We start from the raw sequence: 23,849 nt of genomic DNA on the forward strand, positions 1-23,849 counted from the left end.
TATTATTTATAATATTGCTTTATTAAAACATCTATACATTAAAAATTACAAATTATGTTTGCCTCAAAAACACAGATACTTTTGCAAATGGAATATATTGTGATTGATTGTGTCCTAAATACTAGACACCCAATTCTGACTACGTTCGTGCCCTCTTCTGTCTCTTCGGTGGCTTTTCATCAGCAGTCTTCCTCTTCTCTGGCTTCTGATTGGTCACTGTGTGTGTTGCATCCATCAGATTGAACTCCTGTACTAATGAGGGTTGAATCTGATTGGCCACTGCCCATGCCCATAAACACTGCTCCACCCGGTGAGGAGTCCAGTCCTGCTGGCCGTCCACTGAGACCGGAAATAAACACTATAGTAAAACCCTAATAAAGAAATATTTCAGTTTAATGTGTGTATCTTACCTCTATTAAGTTGGGCTGATTTCTGCAGCATTTTCTGGAGGAAAAGTGCATAATGTTTGGCCGTGTACTCGACCGGTCTGAGCTCCGCGACGCTCTCCACAGCTTCATCAGCCATGAAGGCCACTTCACCTGGAGCGCCGGCCGCCAACACGGCTGATGGAGACAGTGTGCTGCGGTTTAAATGTGTTTTATTACACTTATTGGATGCATGCATGACTGGATAGGTGTGTGTGTACCTGAGGCCGTTGCTGGCCCGACACCTTTGAGTTTGCACAGCTCTGTAATTGCCGCTTGGACATCGGGCAACAAACCGAATGCTTTGCTGGTCGAGTTTTGAACCGCCTCCTCGCTGTTCGAGCCAATGAGCTGCTGCAAACGTGGCCTGAACTTCCCTTTCTGAGAGGGAGCAGCCATCATCATCATCATCATCATTATTATCATCAAAGAGAGCAATGCATTTGTGCATAATAGTCATATCTGTGTGTGAACGGATGTCATAAGAGTGATCGTCACCGCGTGCAACCAATGAGCCGCTAGCCTATTTCTGTTTCTCTCTAATTACGCAGGGCATGAATCTATTTCTATTGTGCTTACGGTAAGTTTCCACTCCATGATCTTGACGAGCTCAGCATGTGTGAGGGAATGATGGGATCGAGCTGAGATCGCAGCGGGAAGCTCCTCCTGAAACCTGGGAAAACAGACAATGGCACTAAGATTTCCTGCAATTGTATTATATGGTGATGCAAACACAACAATGAACAAAAAATACATTGCTGGTGTGTATTTCTGAGAACTCAAGTCTATTTTTGTGGTTGTCTTTCTAGTGAATCTGCACTTAAGGAGTCAATTTGCATGTTAGATAGTCATTGTGATGAGTAGGCAAGTGTTATGAATTAAATGAACGAGATCAAATTAATACAATATGTTAAAATGTAAATAATTTAAACCATATTATATAATTTATCATTCATTTTACATGTATATATTTTTTATAAATGTATATAATTTATTTATTTAATATGATTATAATGATTAATATGATCTATATAAGGTTTATATGATTCATATTTATAAGAAATAAATATTAAATTCTATTCTGATGCATAAAAAGACTTTAGGAACTCAAAATATATTTTTTGTAGTTGTTCATATTCCATATCAAATAGACAAATGCTAGTTGTCAAATTACATATAAATTGCTAATTATGAGGAGTAGGCACAAATTATGAATTAAATGTTTTTGAATATTTTTAAAATCTATATAATTTCGAATTTACAGTATTTTATATAATTTGTTGTGTATATATTTGAGTCATTTATATTCGTAATTAATTGATATGATTATTAATATAATTAAATTTCAATTCCATTCAATGAACGTAAACAGACATTTTAGGTCTGTGTTTGTAAGAACTCAAACCATTTGTCCAGTTGCAGGAGCTTTCCAGAAGCCTTGCCCTTTAAGGCTGATTTAGCTTGAATCACAGTCCAGTATTGATCATAGATCCCTCTCCATACAGCTGGATCTTCACAGGTAAACAGTCTCCCGTCCACAGGCATGACTGAGAGAGAAGACGTGCACAGTTTATAACATGTACTGCAGATCTCTAACAAGACAGCCAAATAACAGTATATTATCATACCAGGATGTGTTATGATAAATATAACTTTTAACGGCGTTTTATAAGTAATTTCACTCCTCCTGCAACAATGTGACAAATCGGAGCGGCGTGACTGACTGAGAGCGCGCGCCTTGAAAGGGGAGGTGACGTCAGCGGCAAACGTAAACAATAATTCTACATCCGCTTCTTGTGAACGGACACACTTGTTTTTAAAAGGGTAAGTTCTGCGCGGTTATTCAGCAATATCCAAACTCATATTACAGTTGAACATGCATATTCGGAAACATGATAAGCTGAATGATAGTGTCGAGCCGCAGGAGTTGTGTCTGCTGTACTGAGGGGTTTTTGTAGCACTATGACACTTGTGTTGACTGCCACGAGCTCAGAAGACAAACTTACTTTTACATAATATTCCATTCAACAAAATAAAAGCTGTAATATCATAGTATTGCAAAAAGATTTTCATTTTTTATAACCTCGATGCACCAATCGGGCAGTATGAATGGTGAATATGAATAGTTAAAATCCTTTAAGCGTTTAATTGACCTTTCTGTGCATTACAATAATACACAGGAAATACTACTTTAGTGTGCTCACTGATAATATACAAATAACCGCAGGAAACCCTACATTGCAGTGCAGAAAAAAATGGATAAGGATAACAGTAATAATATATAAACCTACATTGCAGGGCAGAAAAAATGGATAAGAATAACTGTAATAATTAGGGCTGTGCAAAAATTAATTGCGATTAATCGCATCCAAAATAAAAGTCTGTGTTTACATAATATATTTGTGTGTGCTGCATATAATTATTTTGTACATATAAATACCTATGCATGCATGTATATATATTTAAGAATTATTTGCGCTTAAATTCTGTATATATATATATAAATGCATAATCTATATTATATAAATATAAATATTTTATATATGAATAACACATTTTCTTAAATATATACATGCATGTGTGTGTATTTACATATACAACATAATTATATACAGCACACACAAATATATTATGTACACAGAGACTTTTATTTTGGATCGATTAATCGCAATTAATTTTTGCACAGCCCTAGTAATAATATATAAACCTTTATTGCAGTGCAGTAAAATTGCAGATAGTTACAGATAGAAGTAGATATACAACATGATATGAAAAAAAAGATGGTTAGACTCATTATATAACCATAGTATAATCTGAACTAGATATTTATTATTAAAAATAAATGGCATGCTTCCGATTATATCAATTGCCTAAAAAAGAAATAAATGTTTTATAAAATCTAGCAACATCTCACTTAAGTTTTTCTGCTAGTTGTAATATGATTTCTTAAATTGCATTGTTTCATTAATAATGCTGCTCTGCTAGTGATATTGCTGCCTTGTTTCTGTCCTGCAGGTCAGTGTGTAATTCCCCATGAAGATGTTAAACTCGTCCGCGTGGATGTGTGTGTGGTTTTGTTTCTCGTCTTGAGCTGTGCGTGACGAACACAGATGGTGAGATAAAATCCCTGCATCTAAAGTCTTGTTGCAATAACATTAATAATCCCTTACATGTTTGTCATTTTACCACCACAAATCATTTCTAAAAAAGCCTTTTTATCTAAACATCTAATGATCTACTTATTGAGAAATAATCTATAAACTCATTCATGTATATTTGTTTTGAAATTATAAATACATTGATGGAATGTGTTTTCTGTTTCTGGCCTCATTTTCCCAAAGGTCTTAGTGTGGAGTGAGTGAGAAAGTTGGAGTGTATTTCTCAACACACAAAGCGTAAGTGTGAACCGCTTGCATTATTCATGTATGTTTTGACATGTATTGCTGAGTGAATAAGCTCAGGTAAATGCACGTCCACCATGAGATGTTGGAGTCGCTGAATCTGCTGTCCACCTGCTGGCCAGAGAAGGATCTGCAGCAGCTTCATCATCTCTCCTCTCTCGTTTCTCGTGTTTTTCAGCTTGAGATGGAGAAGATGAACAGGGTCAACACCATCAGTGGCCGTACCATGTTTTGTCACCTGGATGCTCCTGCCAACGCCATCAGTGTGTGTCGGGATGCTACGCAGGTGAAAGATCGGGCTATATTCTCGCCACAAGCTCAAATATATATTTTTTGTGTTTTTACATTGTATTTTAAAATAGAAGCAATGGTACACCAAAAAAAAGTTAGATATTGCTAGTAAATTTAGCAAAGAAAGCAACAAATATAATTAAATGTGAAATTTTGAAGTTGAAGGACTGAAATGGTGTTTTCTTGTAAAACTTACTCCAGGCAGTTCACTTTTTATGAACTAGTTAAGAATAAGAAAAAAGTGAAATAAAGGGAACAAGATGAAATTATTCTAATATTTTTTAAATTATAGAATTTAACAATATTTGAATTTATTTAACTTATTTTAGTGCGGTCAATAGATTAAAAAATTACGGAAGCCCTGAACCGCAATGTAAAATAAATAAATAAATAAATCTAGCATTTCGAGATTAAAGTCGAAATGTTTTGAGATTAATGTCGAATTTTTTCGAGATTAAAGTCGAATTTTTTCGAGATTAAATTAGAAAAATTTCGAGATTAAAGTCGAAACATTTCGAGATTTAAGTCGAAAAATTTCGAGATTAAATTCGAAAAATTTCTAGATTAAAGTCGAAACATTTCGAGATTAAAGTAATTTCGGGACATTTCGAGATTAAAGATTAAATTTATTTATTTATTTATTTTTACGTTGCGGTTCAGAGCTTCCGTAAAAAAATAATTAATTAATCACACATTTTTCTGTAATTAATCGTGATTAATTACACCTAACATTGAAGCTAATATGTTGTTATGTTGTAATGATATAACATTTGATCTCCAAATTAATGTAGAAGCAACATAGGTAGGAAATATACAGAAATCGAATAAAGTTATCGAACGCTCTACAGTCTTCACTACATGAATTATAAATTAAATATAGATTAAAGCTACAAAATGTATTCAGTCAAGAGCAGTGAGTGATTAGTAATGTAAACTTTATGTTAATAAAGATTATTGTATTGCTTATTGTTAGTTAATACATTAATTAATGATTTGTATTTGTCATTTTATTAATCTGTCAATCCATAATAAAAAATGTCAGTAATAAATATTAATATTCAAAATTCTATTTTGGGTAATGTCATTACATACGGTGAACTTGTGATTCATCTCGTTTCAGGTGGTGGTTGCGGGGCGGAATATTTTCAAGATATACGGTCTGGAGGAAGATGGTTTCGTGGAGCGTCTGAACCTGCGCGTGGGACGCAAACCCTCGCTGAACTTCAGCTGCGCGGACGTCATGTGGCATCAGATGGAGGAGAACCTGCTGGCCACCGCCGCCACTAACGGAGCCGTGGTGACGTGGAACCTGGCGCGCCCGTGCCGTAACAAACAGGAGCAACTGTTCACAGAACACAAGCGCACCGTCAACAAGGTCTGCTTTCACCCTACCGAGGTCAACATGCTGCTGTCCGGCTCTCAGGACGGCTTCATGAAGTGTTTTGACCTGCGAAAGAAGGAAAGCGTCAGCACGTTTTCTGGTACGTACAAACGTTTTCTACAACATCTGCACAAGCTGAAGCATTGAGTATTATTTTAAAGTTATAATTCACCCAAAAAAAATGACACTACGAAGCCATCCGAGCAACTATTTTCAATTTGAGATTGTTATTGGATGCTGTAGAGATGTGGAATCGTATGTGAACATCATTCTGTGTTTTTGCAGGTCAGTCTGAGAGCGTGAGAGATGTGCAGTTCAGTATGAAGGATTATTTCACGTTTGCCGCCTCGTTCGAGAATGGAAACGTGCAGCTGTGGGACATCCGCAGACCCGACCGCTACGAGAGGATGTTCACCGCTCACACCGGCCCCGTGTTTTGCTGTGACTGGCACCCTGAGGACAGGTGTGTGTGTGTGTGTCCCTGTTGTCAATAATTTCATCTTTGATCACCAAAATTACATATGTAGCCCTCAAACCGTATTCACTTTATAGCTTTTAATCCTGTCCTGACAAATGTGGGCAAAGAGGACTCAGGTGCGATCCTAATTTTTATTTATTATAAATGTTATATCACTGTCTTCGATAAAGTTTTGTCTATCCATTTATGGTGTTTTTTATTTATTTTGGGGTATTTTTTTAATTTATTTACTTCAAAAAGTACCATATTTTCTATGTAAATTATGCTTATTTTTTATATTTTTTATATTTTTTTAACTACATTAAAATATCAGTTCAATAAGTTCTTAGAGCTAAAAGCTAAAGATGAAGTGACTTTGCCGTCACCTGGTGTCTTATTTTGGCTTATTTTAGAATGCTCTAAATTACAGTTTTTTCCCATTCATTTCTATTGGTGCCCATTTTTGACTCAAATACCAGATTAAGGAGTTTTTTTTTCACCCACTTAACATTGTAGAATTGAGTCAAAAAACTTGTGTGTGTTCAGGAGGCAAACTTAGGAAAAGTAGACAAGTCTTGTACCGCTCAGATCAAGGGAAGTATTTTTTAAAAATAAATCAAAACTATTTTGCCCACATTTGTCCAGAATACGGTTTTAGGGTTAAACATTTTTTTCCTTTAAAATAGCTTGAATGTAACTACACCCTTGCTTCATTTTATATACGCGGTATGCAAATTAGCCCCGCCTCCACTCACTCACAGCATCTCAGAGATCCACTGGTTGACGATCACACGTTGATCTAATTGGTAGTTTGTGAGGTCAGAAACACCAGCGATTTCAAACCGTGTTTTTGAGGCTGTCTTTGGTTCACTGCAGTTACAGGTCAAAAAAAATTTAAATGACTATTTTGTTTAATTTCAATTGGTAAAATGTTACACATTAACTTTCTCACTCTTTTTGGATCTATTGTGTATATATATATATATATATATATATATATATAAGTCCCGTCTGTCTCTTGAAGGGGTTGGCTCGCAACAGGCGGACGTGACAAGATGGTGAAAGTCTGGGACATGTCGACCAATCGCGTGAAGGAGATCTACTGCGTTCAGACCATTGCGTCGGTGGCCAGGGTGAAGTGGCGTCCGGAGAGGCGCTTTCACTTAGCCACCTGCTCCATGATGGTGGACCACAACATCTACGTGTGGGACGTCCGGCGGCCATTCATCCCCTTCGCCACGTTCGAGGAGCACAAAGACGTGACTACAGGAATCGTGTGGCGGCACCAGCATGACCCCTACTTCCTTCTGTCCGGGTCCAAGGACAGCACGCTTTACCAGCACATGTTTAAAGACGCCAGCAGGCCCGTCGACCGCGCCAACCCTGAAGGACTCTGTTTCGGGTTGTTCGGCGACCTGGCGTTTGCTGCTAAAGAGAGTCTGATCACCGGTGAGTGACCTGTGTGAGGTGCTGTATGTAACTTTTTCACTCTACTAACCCTAAAACCATATTCTGGACAAATGTGGGCAAAGTAGTTTTGATTTTTTTTTTTTTTTTTAAATACTTCCCTTGATCTGAGCGGCACAAGACTTGTCTACTTTTCCTAAGTTTGCCTCCTGAACACACACAATTTTTTTGGACTCAATTCTACAATGTTAAGTGGGTGAAAAAAACCCTCCTTAATCTTGTATTTGGGTCAACCCATAGAAATGAATGGGAAAAACTGTAATTTAGAGCATTCTAAAATAAGCCAAAATAAGACACCAGGTGACGGCAAAGTCACTTCATCTTTAGGTTTTAGCTCGAAGAACTTATTGGAATGATATTTTAATGTAGTTAAAAAAATGTAAAAAATAAAACATAAAAATAAGCATAATTTACATAGAAAATATGGTACTTCTTTGAAGTAAATAAATTCAAAAATACCCCCAAAATAAAAAAAAAACAGCATAAATGGATAGACAAAACTTTATCGAAGACAGTGATATAACATTTATAATAAATAAAAATTCCTCTGTGCCCACATTTGTCCACAATTACAGGATTAAGGGCTATAAAGTGAATACGGTTTGAGGGCTACAGCATAAAAATACGTTTGCATACTCGTTTCTCTGAAAAACACTTTAAAGCCAGTTATTTTACTTTGAAATGTGCGTTTCCGTGCTGTAATGTTTGTTTTTTGCCAATTTGCCGCCAATTTGCCAATTTTCATTGTCTATCGCGCTCGTTCCTGTTGCGTGTGCTCAAACTGGCAACCCATGTGAGCGCCGTCCAGTCTGAGGAGCAGGTGGCGGGAGAAACGGAGATTTTGAATTGGATGACAGTACCTATGTCGACCACTAGTTGTCATTCTTACAGACCGCACCTTTAAATTGTTTATTGACATTGATTTCTTATTATTGTCTTTCTTCATAGCTCCTCCTTCTGTTGGGGACGTGGGACGTAAAACCTACCCAGGAGGCGATCGGCGGTACCCCATCTTCTTCTTCAAGAAGCCCGACGTGACGGAGCAGTTTGCGCAGGTTTCCAGCGCGCTCAGTGTGTTTGATAGTGGGCCGGGGGGCATCGGCGGCATGGACTGGTTCATTAACACTGCACAGAGTTACTTGCTTAGCGGAAAACCCTTCGCCGAACTCTGTGAGCACAACGCTCAAGTCGCCAAGAGACTCAACAGACTGCAGGTACACACAGATTTATTTGTGGTATTGTTTGAACTTGTTTTGTCTGCTGAAGCCCTTTATATTAACTTTAGGCGTTTTTACGTTTTTAAATTTAACATGGTCAAGTTTCTCTAGTGTTGGTTTTCTTATCTTTATTGTTTTATAAATATTGTTTATGATATTTTTTTTATTTTCATGGCAATAAAATAATGTAAAAAAAAAAACTGTCAAAGAAAAATATCTCTGATACGTAAAATATTAAAAGGTCTCAAAAGATCTTTGATTTTTTACATCAAGAAGACAAACAAAAAACAGATGAACTAAATAAAAAATAGAAATTTTAAAAGTTACAAAATCTTACACAGTGCATAAAAGTATATTCTCTAGTGGTTTAATACAGGCGCCCATATTTTCCTAAACAAATCAAACTTGTCATTGCTGATAAATCGTATTATGTATAATGTTCACCAGCTCTGATGTTTCTGATGTCACATGACATGCAGATCAACAAATAAAACGTTTCATATCGGTGCATCATTCTGATTTAAAGTTTTGTTTTTTAGTGATCATTTTTTATTTTAAAAGTTAAAATATTTATATATTTTATATATAATATTTTAATTAAAAAATGTTTTAGTTATTTTCAATTATTATAAATATATTAATTATTATATTTTTAATTTATTTTATTATTGTATTATTATATATTTATTTATTTTATTATATTTTAATTATTATATTATATTATAATTATTATGAATAGAATAGATATTATTATTATTAATTATTATTATAATCTATTCACGGACCCCCTGCAGTTTCCATTTTGGAGGACTTTTAATGAGTTTTGATTTGTGTTTGTGTGCTATACAGGAATCCACCACATGGACGATGCTGCGAATTATGTTTTCCGAGCCGGCTAATCCGTCCTTGTCAACCAATCACAATCTGAATAAGTCAGGAAACCTTCCACTCGTCAACAGGTACTGATATTACCCTGTGATTTAGGATCTCTGAATCGTAACCTCTTATCCTGTTTGTAGTTGCTCAGTTGTGTCTTTTCCCTGCATCCTGCACTGCAGCTTCAGCATGAAGGAGATGAGCGCTGCTCTCAATGAGAGAAACAAAGAAAACAGACAAGACAACATACACAGCTTGGAGACCAACCTCAACAACAATGACGGTGAGACGGACGTATAACATGCAGAGAAGCATCTGCATCCTGATGAGAAAGCAATGACAAACAAATGGCACATGTTTGTTGGTTTAAGTTATAATCAGTTAGATCGTGTTTACAGTCACAAAACTCAAAACCTTTGTGTTTCCCCAAGAAACTTTGCTTTTGTTTACAAAATGTTGTGATTACCAGAGAAACTTTTCTTTGGCTTGCAAAACCTTTGCCTTTCCTCAGAAACTTTGCGTTTGTTTGCACAACCCTTGCGTTTCCCTGAGAAATCTTGTTCTTTCTCGTGAAACCTTTGCTTTTACCAATATACTTTGTGTTCACTTGCACTAAAAGAAACTTTGCACTTAGTCGCAATGAACTCAAACGTTTTGTTAGCGAGTGCAACGTTTTGAGTGAATGCGAAAGAGAATGCAAAAGCATTTAAATACATTTTTTTCTATTTTTAAAAAATTAATTTTTCCATCACCACGTCCTTTTAGAATAAAGAAAAGTCAATTAAAGGATTAGTTCACTTTAAAAAAAAAAAACTTTTGCTGATCATTTACTTGCCCCCATGTCATCCAAGATGTCCTTGTCTTTCTTTCTTCAGTCGAAAAGAAATTAAGGTTTTTGATGAAAACACTCCAGGATTTTTCTCCATATAATGGACTTCAATGGGGTCCAAACGGTTCAAGGTCCAAATGAGAGTTTCAGTGCAGCTTCAAAGGGCTTTAAACGACACCAGACGATGAATAAGGGTCTTATCTAGCGAAACTCGTTCATCAAAATGAATGAATCTTTTTTCGAGTCATTTGGTTCATTCAATGAACAAAATGATTCAAAAAAAGATTCGTTCAGTTTGATGAAGTCACGAACGCGCATCACAGAACAGAAGGCGAGCAATTTTTATTTATTTTTGAAATGACCAATGGTTTCACTAGATAAGACCCTTATTCATCGTCTGGTATCGTTTAAAGCCCTTTGAAGCTGCTCTGAAACTCTCATTTGGACCTTGAACCGTTTGGTTCCCATTATATGGAGAGAAAAAAAAACTCAAAAACCTTCATTTCTTTTCGACTGAAGAAAGAAAGACGTGGACATCTTGGATGACATGGGGGTGAGTAAATTATCAGCAAAAGTTTTTTTTTAAATGAACTACTCCTTTAATACAATTTTTAAAACTCCATGGGCATTTTCATGATGAATGTACTCATGTTGTCCCAAACCTTCATTATGATTGTCTTTGAGAAATTGAGTCTGTTCTTCTACAAAAGCAATCCCTATATGCTTTGATTGAACTGAAAATGGGCATTTTTCTAAACTTGTTCCACAGTAGACATACAGTCATATAGGTTGGGATTGGGAACCATTTCACAAGATGTAAACAACAGAAGCACTTCCTGTTTCAGTTTTTTAACACTACATAAAAGCTGGGATAAAATACAACCAACAGAACATATAAAACTGAATCAAAAAGTTAAACAAACATCTTTAAGATGTTTTCTTTACATGTGAAATAAAGAAAACAGTTACAAACTGAAACAAGAAGTGCTTCTGGACCAGTGCTGTTTACATCTTGTGAAATGGTCTTTTTGGTGAACTAACCCGTTAAACACACTTGAGCCAATGGTTTGGCTCAAGGGCTCAGATTTTGATTCTAGTAATTATGCCCATATTTTTGGCTGCCAGGAAAACCTTCCAAACTCTAGAGCGGTAGATGAAGATCTGTGTTCCTGTGTGCAGAGAACGAGGAGACGGAGGGCAGCGAGGGTCAGGCGGAGTATCTGTTTGGAGATGCTGAACTTGATGACGACGATCTCTACAGCATGGAGCACGATAACCAGGCAGGTCAGTCAACACCTCAACACATCTCACAGCTCCGTGACATATAAAGAGAAAAAACAAGATCTGGGTCTCTCCAGCCGAGGAGCCCGAGTACCTGCTCCCTCAGGAGGCGTTCCCGTTACGCCACGAGATCATGGACCATCCCTCGGCGCCCGAGCCGGTGCAGGAGAAGCCCGAGTCGCCCCACGTGAGCGGCAGCGAGGCCGAGAGCATGTGCCTGACTCCCATGGAGTCCTTCAGCCTCATTTCTGTCTCGCAGCTGCTTTTCTCGCCCCACCTGCCGCCCAAGTTCTTCTGCCCCATAGTGAAGGAGATGCTGTGTTACTACGCCGAGCAGGGCGACGTGCAGATGGCCGTGTCTGTGCTGATCGTGCTGGGAGATCGCATCCGTAAGGAGATCGACGAGCTCACACAGGTGAGGCCGAGCGTGTTTAAAGGGATACTCCTCTTTTTTTGGAAATCGGCTCATTTTACAACTCCCTCAGATGAGTTTTACCGTTTTCGAATCCATTCAGACGATTTTCTGATATTTAGAAGAATATCAGTAACCAGACACTTTCTGGTCTCATTAGTTTCCATAGTAGTGATGTTTGTGTGTGTGTTTCAGGAACACTGGTACATGTCCTACATCGATCTCCTGCAGCGCTTCGAGCTGTGGAACGTCAGCAACGAGGTGATCAAACTGAGCACGTGCGGCGCCATCATGTGTCTCAATCAAACCTCCACCACTTTACACATCAACTGCAGCAACTGCAAGCGACCAATGAGCAACAAGGGCTGGATCTGTGACAGGTACGACCTCCAAGCGCTGACTTTTATCTGTCTTTCCCCTTGCCAAATTCAAAATCATTTAGTTCAAGTTCATTCAATATCTACGGAAATTGTTATATTGTGTTATGTATATATTGTTTTTTGGACAGTTGTACGGTTAATATGTTTTTTGTTTGTATTTTCAACTAAAACGTAAAGCGTAAAAATCGTATTCATTAATTGAAATAAAATAAACATTAACTAGACATATTTTTCTTTGAAAGAAAATCTAATAAAAAAAAATTATTTTTTTAAATGCACAGCAAAATTACTAAAACCTTTACCAAAATTAAAACAGAAAAAATATAAATTAAAATTAAATTTTAATTTAAAAAAATTTAAATAAAAAAAAAAATGTTACATTTTAATTATAACAAATTTATAAAAACTATAATAGTATACCAATATATTGATATTAACACTTTGGGTTTTCAGTGTAGTTTAAAAGTGTTTTATGAATAAATAAAATGAACATTTTAATACATTTAATTTGTAAATATACATTATTACAAATTTATGTATTGTTTTGTATTCATGATCATATAATTTACTACTTCATTATATTTACTTCATTAAAAAAAATGGAAACAACAAAAAAGCCTATATATAACAAAAAAGCCTATAATTTTTACAAAATTTTCAAATGATATTTTAATGTATCATTTAAAATAGAAATAAATGGCTTAAAATTAAATAATAAATTATATGATAGTAAATAAAATGAAATAAATAAATTTATAATAAATGTATTTGTTTATAATTTAAAATTAAACATATTCTTTGTATGTATTTACAAAGTGGACACCTGTATATATATATATATATATATATATATATATATATATCGGCATATAATATTATGTTGTGTGTTGTAACCCTCCACAGGTGTCACCAGTGTGCGAGTGTGTGTGCGGTGTGCCATCACGTGGTCAAAGGCTTGTTTGTGTGGTGTCAAGGCTGCAGTCACGGAGGACACCTGGAGCACATGATGGAGTGGCTGAAACAGTCCAAACACTGTCCGGCCGGCTGTGGACACCTGTGTGAATACACCTGACACAAAACACTGGACACCCGAAACACAGGACCAATCAGGCTGCTACTTACAGGGGAAATAACTATAACTCAGGGGTGCCCAATGACTGCCCTGCACAGTTCATCTCCAACCCTAATCAAACACACCTGCCTTTAATTTTCAAGTGATTCTGAAATCCTTAATTGGTTGCTTCAGGTGTGTTTGATTAGGGTTGGAGATGAACTGTGCAGGAGCAGGAGTAGGAGTGGGCACCCCTGCTATAACTAATGATCTGATGATAATCAAACGCATGTAAGGTAATCTGTTCACTCGAATGTGTGCTAAAACAATCAGTAAGCGTTTTTTGTTTTTGGAGATGTTGTTTTATAAACACAATCTAATGTATGTAATCGAATTACACTCAAGATGCACTTGGCTTTGGGAATATGATTCATTCACATTGAAAATACTCTGGAAAATTGTGTAAATGAACAACACAGCAAGAAGCAATAAAGCCAGTCTTTGCTAGTCATCAGTGCCATTCTGTGAACATGAAGACTTTCTTTGGCAGAATTCGATCTGAATGTTAGCCGACTATATAAAACAGCAAAAGACGTTTTGTTTTTTTGCAGGTGCCATTTGCTTTCTTATTTTGTTATGCAAGGAATCCTAGATGTTTTACACAACTGACTTCCCCTCCTCTGAGGTAAGTGTTTTCTCTTTAAGATGTTCTTCCAAAACGGTTTGATGCTCAGGCAAAGACTATGCGTTATGTCCTACAGATTTAAATGCTTTATTTCCAGACTCGATTTATGTACATTCACGTGACAGAATTACAGACTTTTTCATCATTGAGAAATAATAACAAACAAGCTGATTTACATTTAAAAATGATCACATAAAATTGATATTCTGAGTATTTTTACACATTTTAAAGACAATAAGCTCTTTAAAAATATCAAACTGACAGTAGCTCCAGCGATACAACCATGAACCTGGATGAAACACCAGCTAAATTAATTTCTGTGCATTTTTGCATTGAATATGGCAGGTCGAGACCCAACGAGTGCACTTAGAGGATACATAGGATTTAAGAGAATAAGATTAGACAAACAATTGAGAGTACAGATTAGACATTATTAGGCTTTAAATAGGCATTACACAAATCTAATCAAGAGGTTTGATTGGTTGTACAGCAATAAACAGCGCCTGTGCTTGCAGTGTCCACACATGTATTTATCGGCCAATTCCTGAACGATTCTCTGGCTCCGCTCTGTCTGTGATTGGTCTGTTCTCATGAACCAGTTATGTACCGTGTGACTGGAGCACAGGTGAGAGTGTCCTCGCCTGCTTGTCATTTTTTGGCCACCCTGCTCATGGTCTTTGCTCCTCGTTCGCCCCGTCATCTCCATCCGAACTCATGTCACACTGGACCGACACGAGTTGCTCTCTCAGGCCCGTTCCCGTGGCCGTGTGTGTGTGTTCAGGGTGGTTTTTCACCCTCCGTCGGTAAAAGCGAGTGTCCTGCGGGGATAAACGGATCAGTTAGAAAATAATTCAGAAAAAAAATCTTCTAAAAGTTTGTACGATTTGTTTATATTTTTGAAAGTCTCTTATGTTCAAGGCTGCAGTTATTTGATCAAAAATACAGTAAATATGCAATATAATATATAATACAGTACAATACATGTATATACAATACAGTAAAAAATATGAAATATTATTATAATTTAAAATGAGCATTTCCTATTTCCATATATTTTAAACTGTAATTTATTCCTGTGATCAAAGCTGAATTTTCAGCATCATTACTCCAGTCTTCAGTGTCACATGATCCTACAGAAATCACTCTAATATGATGATTTGCTGATCAAGAAACGTGTATCATTATTATAAATGCTGAAAACAGTTTCTTTGAATAGAAAGTTCAAAAGAACAGCATTTATTTGAAATAGAAATCTTTTGTAACGTACGGTCACTTTTGATCAACTTCATGCATTCTTGCTGAACAAGTATTCATTTCTTAATCTTGTAGGAATACTGTCAAAACAGTTTGTGTACACTTGACGCTTCATAGAAATGTTTATGCTCACATAATGTTGAGGCTGTGTGTGTGTGTGTGTGAGTAACTGACCCATTGGCAGCCACTAGGAATCTTCCCAGTTGTGTGTGTTTTTCTCTGAAGCGCTCAGACGCTGGAGACTGTGGAGAACTTCCTTCAGACTGTCAGCTGGACAGAGACACACACAATATGAATACACACGTCCACGTGAAGGAAACACACACACACACACATGCAGAAGTCTTACCGAGCTCTGCCATGTGAGACTCCATGTGAGACAGCAGCTGAGAGCACATTAACCCGTCGCCTACAACACACACACATCACAGCAGTTATTAAAAGACTTCAGACATCAAAATGAACAAATCTTTTTTCGAGTTATTTGGTTCATTCAACAAACGAAATGAACAAATTGACTCCGAAAAAGATTCGTTCATTTTTTTATTTTTCGATCTTTTCGCTTGATAAGACCCTTTTTCATCGTCTGGTGTCGTTTAAAGCCCTTTGAAGCTGCACTGAAACTCTCTTTTGGACCTTGAACCGTTTGGTTCCCAATGAAGTCCATTATATCTTGGAATGTTTTCATCAAAAACCTTAATTTCGATTTGACTGAAGAAAGAAAGACATGGACATCTTGGATGACATGGGGGTGAATAAATTATCAGCAAATGTTTTTTTAAAAGTGAACTACTCCTTTAATATCGTGTCGTTATATTGTTTATCCAATTTACTATTATTTATTTATTTATTTATTGCAAGCAAAACCACCAATGATTTCCCCTTTTTTCTCATTTGCAAAATAACAAACAGAAAACAGATTCAAGCAAAACTCTAGCAGGCCATTAAAAATATATATTAATAAATAATTGTATTTTTTTATTTATATATATATAAATAGCGAAACAAAATTATTAGTCATTTTGCATGCAAATATTTTTCACATACAACATACTCTATAAAATCAAAAGTTGCTGTGATTTCAATAACATTTTTACAAGATTGCATTATTCGCAATGCATTCTGGGAAGTAGTTCGTGAATTTCCAGTAGGTTTATAGCTTTACTCATTAAAACCATTGTCAGGTTCTGCACACCTTTCCCCGCCGCTCGAGCGTCTTCCTGCGTGAGCTGTGTGTGAATGTTGCGTAGAGTGTGTAGTTTCCCGCTCAGCGTCTGAACGCGCTGTGTGTTCTCCCGCAGCTCTGCTTGAACACTCTTCCACGACATCTTCTCCTCCATCAGACATCCCTCCATCACGGCACGCAGCTCCTTCTCCTGAGACACCTGAGCCTGTAGAGACTCCACCTCCACACATTGCTACACACACACACACACACAATAACTAAAGCAAACTTGCAAGTTATTACGTGATTAACCTACGGCACTGTTTTGTATGCATGGCAAGCTTTGATCTTAACGTGTTTGGAAGGATATATTTTATAGCATCGGCTCACGTGAAAGGAAGTGATGCGGTCAGTACCTTATGAAGCTGAATGGCCATTTCCTGCATCTCGGCCTCCAGTTGGTCGGCGTACGCCTGCTCTAACGCATCACTGGGCGGCCGGGCGTTACTATGCCAACGGGCTATTGCTGATGTCATCTTCCTCTTAGGACCAAACAGACTATGGAAAAAAAAAAACATAACTAGTTTTAATAAAATAACAATTAATCTGAATAAACCAGATACATTTAATAAAAATTAAATGAGATACAATACATTAACACAAAATATAAAATAATTAAATCAATTTGTTACAATAATAAAATAAGTTATTTTTTATTAAATTAAATAAATCCGATTAAATAATGATAAATAATTTAAATGATTTTAATCCAATTTAAAAAAAAAATACATTGTAATAGAATAAAAAAAAAATAGTAAAGTTGAATCAATCAAATTCATGGAACATGGGGATGCTGGAATAAAAAAATGAAATAAATAATAATAATATAAAAATAAATAAATAAAAAAGGCATGCTGAATCTGTGAAGGCAGACTCACGTGATGCCGACTTCCTTGAGGTCGTTCTCCGTGAGCGTGAGGAAGATCCTCAGGTCGATGTCTTGCTCCTCCAGCAGGGGGAGGTACTTACTGAACCCGATCTGCTCCAGAAACTCTGCTAGATCCTGTGACACATATGATACACACACTTCACTGGTGCATCTGAGGTCAGGAACACATCGCCTCATAACACCCACACACACACACCTTGGGTCCAGTGTATGATGGAGGAGGTCCAGAGGACGACGGCGCCTCACGGTGTCCTGAGCTGTCCTGGGGAATCCTGCCTTTGGAGTGCTGGAGTTTGTTGGATCGACGTGGACAGCTCCTCTTCGCTTGATCAGAGTCCTGCAAACATGACCGAGACGTTTCGTGAACACTTTGTCGGAGATGCGTGTTGTGATGCATGATGGGTTCAGACCTCGTTGCTCTCCAGCGACGCCTCTCTGCTGAGGCCGAGGAGATGAGAGAGGCCTTCGCTGCTGCTGCTGCTGCTCCTCACGGTGGGCATGTCGTTATCAAAGATCAGCTCGTCTACACAAACAGTGGGAACAGAATCACACTGGAGCGGATGCACCGGTGGGAATGATGACCGTCTCGCCGAACCGCTCACCTCGACTGCTGTTGCTCTGGCCGTCGAGCTCGTTGATGGGGGAAGTGACGTCACGATTGCAGATGCCCTCGCTCTGGTCGCCAGCTTCACGTGAGGTCATGTATCCGGTCACAGGAACCTCTGCAATGAAACAACATGCATACCATACTGCTCACCAAGGGTGTTTCCTATTTGAATATATTTCAAAAGGTTAGTTATTATTTACATTATTTATTCCTGTGTTGAATTATCACCATTACTCCAGTCTTCAGTGTCACATTAGAGCCAGACCGATATATCGGCAGGCCGATATTAGACATTTTCCAAACTATCGGTATCGGTAGTTATAATGGCCGATAAATGAATATTTCAAAAATAAAATAAAAAAAACGGACGAAACACGCTCGAACCATTTCATGAGTGTTGTAGTTGTATAGTTTGTCCACCAGAGGGCACTCTACACCGTTCCTGTTGGCAACACTCGTTGATTTGGTCACGAGACATACATTGCTTGAATAACAATTAAAAGAACATCCCCATCAGTTCTCTAAACTCAAATAAGCATGACTAAATTTGTGACTATCATGTCCAGTTTTGCTGCTGTTAAATAAGCCGAGAGTGAACCGGAAATAGCTAGTAATAGTTACGTTACGTTGTTACAGTGTAGTTGACTGACTGTCCTTTAACTTTTGACAATGTGACTGAAGTATTTCTTTAATAGCGCGTGACCATTATAGCAATGAGACATATCATCTCCTGTGATACGTCTGTTATATTGAAAATGTATGTTTTACAATTTGCAGTATGACGTAATCCATTGCTAAATTATGGCTCATCATAGACTAGCTAACCACAAAGCTAGCTAATGCCACTATCATCAGTCTGTTCCTTTGTGACAATAAAAGAAACAAGTTTCTTTTTAAAATGCATTATCATATTATTTTAGTTAAAACTCATAAATAACTCCAAATAACTAATGTTAGGGAAATCTGTTAATGTTTTGTTGCACGTTTTTGAAATAAAAAAAAATAAAAATATCGGCCGATATATCGGATTTTAAAACCAACAAATATTTGTATCGGTATCGGCCTTCAAAATCCTTTATCGGTCGGGCTTTAAGTCACATGATCCTTCAGAAATCACTCTAATATGATGAATCGATGCTCAAGAAACTCTGATTATTATCAATGTTGCAAAAACAACTGTGCTGATTCATATTTTTGTGTAAATTGATTTTTTTTTTCAGGATTCGTTGTTTAAAAGACCCTAAAATTTGTAACCCTACTGTTCAAAAGTTTAGATTTTTTTTAAAAGAAAATTAATATTTTTGTTTAGCAAGGATGCATGAAACTGATCAAACGCGAGAGTAAAGATTTCTGTTTGAAATAAACACTTCTTTTGAACTTTTAATCCTATTCATCAAAGAATTCTGAAAGAAAATATATCACTTTTTCCAGCGACATATGAAGCAGCACAACAGTTTTCAACATTGATAATAATCATAAATGTTTCTACATATGAAGTAATGATGTTGAAAATTCACCTTTACATCACAGGAGTAAATTACACTTTAACTAGGGCTGTCAAACGATTAATCGTGATTAATCGCATCCAAAATAAAAGTTTGTGTTTACATAATATGTGTGTGTACTGTGTATAATTATTTTGTATATATATATATATATATATATAAATACACACACATGCATGTATATTTAAGAAAAAATATGAATATAAAATATTTACATAGAATATAAATTATATATAAATCTATATACATGAAAATATTTCTTAATAATACATGCATGTGTGTGTTTTTATATATAAAATAATTATACACAGAGCACCCACAAATATTATGTAAACACAAACTTTTATTTTGGATGCGATTAATCGTTTGACAGCCCTAATTTTAACATATATTCAAATAGAAAACAGTTCTTTTAAATGGTAATAATATTCCACAATAATTTTTTGATCAAATAAATGCAGTGAGCAGAGGAGGTGTCTTTTAAAAAAAACAAAAACAAAATCTTTCCGACCCCAAACTTTTGAGCACATATATACAGTAGTGAGTGAGTACCGTGTTTGGAGCCGACCCTGAAGCGTGCGATGGCTTGTGGGCCGTCGTGAATGCTGGGTCCTCTGGTTCTGCTGCGAGCCGACCGCACTCGAGGACTCGAACTTTCTTCTTCAGAGGAACTCAGCTCCTCATACTGAGCTACAGAGAGAGGTTAGGTTGTGTTATTCTCTGCATGTATGATAAAAAAGGAAGATTATAAACGCTAAGGTGTGTGACTGACATGATTTGGCTCTCATGACGTGCATGTCGATGAGGCTGGCGATTTTAGTGTGTCCGTACAGCATGGCCAGAGCTCTCGCCGTTTCTCCCTTGATGTTCCTCTCCTCCGTTCGCACACCCTGAATCACACACAGAATCAGAAATACTGAAAAACATACACGCATTTATTATATTTATATAAGGGGTGTAAAATATGCTCTGACATCATTTAGTACAGACTCATAACTGAATTGAGATTCGAATTTTTGTTCAATATAGTATACATTTTTAAAACTACGCGAAGAATAATTAGAGGGACAGTTCATACTAAAAAGTAGATTTGGATTAGGGGGAATTTTGCTTCTGAAAAAAGATAATTTTTCGTAATGGATGCATAGAGTTTTCTTTGTCAGGCTAACGCACAACCAAAATTACTATAAAAAAAATACTTTTTTTTTTTATTTTAAAAAGTTTTTGTGTTTCGATATGTGGAGTGAAGTTAAGTTAAGTACTTAAACAATGTACTCAGTTTAAAAAGCATTGTAAAAATATGATATTTGCAAGGTATAGAGAGCATGAAGATTATTAGTTAGGTGATAGTTTATTTATATTTTTGCATTTTTTTATCTCTTTTTATTAATTTTTTTTTTCTAATGTAATTTTTTATTGAAGATGTATATAAACATAGGTAGATATGTATGTTGTTTTTGGGTTTTTTTTGGTGTGTAGAGACAAATAGATCAAAATGTTCGGTCAACCGGTTAATTAGTTATAATTAGTTGAAGATGGGGTAGGATTGAATAAGCTTATGCTTCTTCCTACTCCTTTTCGGACATGTGTAAGTTAAAAATAGTTTTTTTGTTTGTTTTTTTCTACATGTTCGAAATAAAACTTTTTCATTCATTCATGCAATATTTTAAATATTTCATATTTCATAGTAAAGTCACACTTGCATGGTTGAGGAGGTACTGAACGATGATTTCATGGCCCGACGCCGCTGCTTCCATGAGTGGTGTAAATCCTGACAGCGGCTCTCTGTGACGACAGAGGTCAAAGATTTAATGGCTCTCGAAGAAAATGCGCATATTGTGCAAAGTATACAGCTTGTGTGTGTGTAAGAAAGAAGGAGAGAATAATATCATGTTTCCTTGTAGGATGGTATTAATGAATGCAAATGTTACTCACTTGACATTTGCATTGGCGTGATGCTCTAATAAGAATTTGACCATCTGCTGATGTCCATTAGCCGTGCTGTGCAACAAAGCCGTCCATCCGTGCACATCCTTACATTCAAGCTGCGCTCCGTGCTGTGCAGAGAGAACGTTTCGCCCGGTATTGGACAGGCTTTGAGAAAGAAACAACTTTTCTTCGTCACGGTTAACAAATTCTCAACACAAGTCTCACCTGCAGTAGGAAGTGGGCGATGCTCTCGTTTCCACAGCTGGCGGCGAGCATCAGGGGTGTGAGTCCTTTAGACGTGGTGGTGTTGACACTGATGCCCGTCTCCAGTAGAAGGTTAGCGATGCTATCGTGACCGATATACGCTGCGTACATCAGAGGAGTCCAACCACCAATGTTCTTCCCATCCAAATCCACTTCTCCCCTGAAATAACATTTGGAAACAATAACGAGTGGAGATTTTGTAAATAAGTCTTTAACGTTTGGTAAATGAGTCATCGGGTATCATGAATACCTTATTAGGGCATGATAACAGTGCGATGTTTGTATGTACTGAATAGATTCTGAATAACAGCAGTAATGTAAGTATTAGCATTAATGTTGACATTCTAGGAAGGTACATTTAAGATTTTTTTAAATATATTTTTAAGATCAAGTAAATAAAATGTAAATAGATTTTAGGGAACAAAATACGTGCGTCATATATAAATGTCGAAATATACACGTCTAGGTAGAAACACAAGTTATTTTAGCAACACATCAGAGTCTGAAAATAAAACTTCCAACAGATATTAATTACTTGTCCATTCATTTTACAAAGACATAGCTTGAATCACTGTATCTTCTGATCTCATGGCTAAAAAACTTTTTTTTTTTTTGTCTTCCAGTTTTGTTTTCTTTTTTTAAGACCTTAAAAGACCTTAAGACTTTTTAAGATCCACAGAAACCCTGTTTTTACAACCAAAAACGTTCTGACAACAGAAACTTTTCTTTTAAATCTATTTTGATTAAAGTCTTGATCGTCTTTTCTTCCCTTTTGTGACATATATCAGAGTGAAACGGCTTGTTGAAAGAGAAAAAAATAGGGCGGGTCCATGGGGGAATGGATTGGATGGTTGTCGTTTGCTATTGGTGGATCTCATGTGAGTGACAGGTTTCCCCGCCCTCGCGCCAGTAAAAACGTCATCAGAGAAGAAATGTTGCTGCAAGAGGGAGGGGACTTATTTAGATTAAATATTACGAGGGCACGTATAAAAAAATAATGTTCAAGGATAAATCATTTGTGGGTTTTTTCAGTCTATGGTTTTAACATTAATGTATTTTGGGGGGTTATTTTTTTACAATCACAAACTTACGTTCAGAGAACCAGGACTGTATCTTTAAAAACTATTTCTTCAAGCACACTGGACTAAAACATGGCAAAAGACTGCCAGCTAGGCAACATGTGAACATTAAACGTGTTTTAAATCACCTGCGAATGCATTCGGTCACCACATCATACTGTCCGATAGAGCAGGCGGTGTGGAGATCCAGCGGCACGTTGAGCTCCTCCGGGCCGATCAGGGCATCTCCACCGTCCGCTAGCCACACGGACAGACTCGCGCCCAGCTGATCCGACTCACTGCTGGCCTCGTCGCTCAGTTCAGACATACTCCTCTGCAAACGAGCTTTTTATATTTACAGTATGTATTTTATGTTATTATTTATTTTAACTCTCTCCAAATAATTTGCAGTTTATTCAGCAAAATTATATTCCGTTATTTGGTCTCGGACATTTAAAGGGCTAATGTCCGTGCATCAATTCAACTCAATTGTGCTATCTCATACTATTATCCATATTCATATTATGTTTATAGCATGGTTATGATGCAAAAAGTTGGTTAAACCAAACACTTAATATGTAAATGACAACTTTTTACAACAAGTTAATGCCATAAACGCATAACCCTGCAACTAAATAAAGCACCCGAAAATAAATTAAAAGCTTACAAACCTTGAAATAATTTTTCAAGTGGCGATTTTCAAAGCTTTTATCAGAAATCGCAACAGCAGCGGCAACTCAAAGGAAGTTTTGTGTTCCAACCGGGCAGTGCTGTTGAATATGTAGTATGGAGCACACAGGGAGTTGTAGTCTTTTGTTGGTTTCACATAATACAGTTTGAACGACAAATGCGCAATGTAGGACTACATGTCCCATGAGCCTCCGCTCCAGCACTGAGAAACAGCAACACGTTTGTTCATAAGATAAACTAAAATAGGAATTTTACACATAAAATTAAGGTTTATT

At 36.7% G+C, this 23,849-nt stretch overlaps 3 protein-coding genes across 4 annotated transcripts; 1 reads left to right on the forward strand and 2 right to left on the reverse strand.

The window, feature by feature from the left end:
- On the reverse strand, positions 1–2,181 carry LOC120479388 (uncharacterized). Its single transcript, XM_039671780.2, has 6 exons — positions 2,054–2,181; positions 1,831–1,972; positions 1,005–1,098; positions 647–806; positions 411–563; positions 1–339 (listed from the first exon to the last, which is right to left on the reverse strand). The coding sequence occupies exons 2-6, from the start codon at positions 1,968–1,970 to the stop codon at positions 140–142; spliced, it is 747 nt and encodes a 248-aa protein (XP_039527714.2). The 5' UTR covers positions 1,971–1,972; positions 2,054–2,181; the 3' UTR covers positions 1–139.
- On the forward strand, positions 2,117–13,979 carry wdr24 (WD repeat domain 24). The gene is made up of 14 exons (XM_039671777.2): positions 2,117–2,249; positions 3,441–3,538; positions 3,767–3,820; positions 4,005–4,112; positions 5,238–5,598; positions 5,784–5,961; positions 6,980–7,404; positions 8,371–8,636; positions 9,489–9,598; positions 9,698–9,798; positions 11,524–11,628; positions 11,703–12,040; positions 12,233–12,417; positions 13,321–13,979. Exons 4-14 carry the CDS (start codon positions 4,011–4,013, stop codon positions 13,487–13,489), a joined length of 2,340 nt encoding a protein of 779 aa, XP_039527711.1. The 5' UTR covers positions 2,117–2,249; positions 3,441–3,538; positions 3,767–3,820; positions 4,005–4,010; the 3' UTR covers positions 13,490–13,979.
- Positions 13,980–14,224: 245 nt separating this feature from the next.
- anks3 (ankyrin repeat and sterile alpha motif domain containing 3) lies at positions 14,225–23,745 on the reverse strand. 2 transcript variants are annotated; one of them, XM_039671779.2, is made up of 16 exons: positions 23,556–23,745; positions 23,034–23,218; positions 21,788–21,986; positions 21,569–21,690; positions 21,337–21,418; positions 20,406–20,523; positions 20,186–20,323; positions 18,124–18,243; positions 17,932–18,044; positions 17,718–17,858; positions 17,511–17,635; positions 16,989–17,130; positions 16,603–16,825; positions 15,757–15,816; positions 15,582–15,677; positions 14,225–14,971 (listed from the first exon to the last, which is right to left on the reverse strand). In XM_039671779.2, the coding sequence occupies exons 2-15, from the start codon at positions 23,210–23,212 to the stop codon at positions 15,595–15,597; spliced, it is 1,845 nt and encodes a 614-aa protein (XP_039527713.2). In that variant the 5' UTR covers positions 23,213–23,218; positions 23,556–23,745; the 3' UTR covers positions 14,225–14,971; positions 15,582–15,594. The 2 variants fall into 2 exon arrangements, with proteins under 2 accessions (XP_039527713.2, XP_039527712.2); XM_039671778.2 differs by having other exon boundaries at positions 23,034–23,229; positions 23,556–23,740.
- Positions 23,746–23,849: the final 104 nt, after the last annotated feature.

Source organism: Pimephales promelas, chromosome 22 (genome assembly GCF_988280905.1).
Source record: "Pimephales promelas chromosome 22, fPimPro1.hap1.1, whole genome shotgun sequence".
Taxonomy (NCBI): domain Eukaryota; kingdom Metazoa; phylum Chordata; class Actinopteri; order Cypriniformes; family Leuciscidae; genus Pimephales; species Pimephales promelas.

What these genes read in the sequence shown, in the direction of transcription:
- LOC120479388 (XM_039671780.2), bottom strand. Translation starts at nt 1,970, where the DNA reads ATGCCTGTGGACGGGAGACTGTTTACCTGTGAAGATCCAGCTGTATGG. An exon ending in CTCCTGCAACTGGACAAATG is followed by an intron (nt 1,099 to 1,830) that starts GTTTGAGTTCTT and finishes CTGTTTTCCCAG; the next exon opens with GTTTCAGGAGGAGCTTCCCG. An exon ending in TCATGGAGTGGAAACTTACC is followed by an intron (nt 807 to 1,004) that starts GTAAGCACAATA and finishes GCTCCCTCTCAG; the next exon opens with AAAGGGAAGTTCAGGCCACG.
- wdr24 (XM_039671777.2), top strand. Translation starts at nt 4,011, where the DNA reads ATGGAGAAGATGAACAGGGTCAACACCATCAGTGGCCGTACCATGTTT. An exon ending in TGTGTCGGGATGCTACGCAG is followed by an intron (nt 4,113 to 5,237) that starts GTGAAAGATCGG and finishes ATCTCGTTTCAG; the next exon opens with GTGGTGGTTGCGGGGCGGAA. An exon ending in AAGCGTCAGCACGTTTTCTG is followed by an intron (nt 5,599 to 5,783) that starts GTACGTACAAAC and finishes GTGTTTTTGCAG; the next exon opens with GTCAGTCTGAGAGCGTGAGA.
- anks3 (XM_039671779.2), bottom strand. Translation starts at nt 23,212, where the DNA reads ATGTCTGAACTGAGCGACGAGGCCAGCAGTGAGTCGGATCAGCTGGGC. An exon ending in TCGCCCACTTCCTACTGCAG is followed by an intron (nt 21,691 to 21,787) that starts GTGAGACTTGTG and finishes CTCTCTGCACAG; the next exon opens with CACGGAGCGCAGCTTGAATG. An exon ending in CGTCATGAGAGCCAAATCAT is followed by an intron (nt 20,324 to 20,405) that starts GTCAGTCACACA and finishes CTCTCTCTGTAG; the next exon opens with CTCAGTATGAGGAGCTGAGT.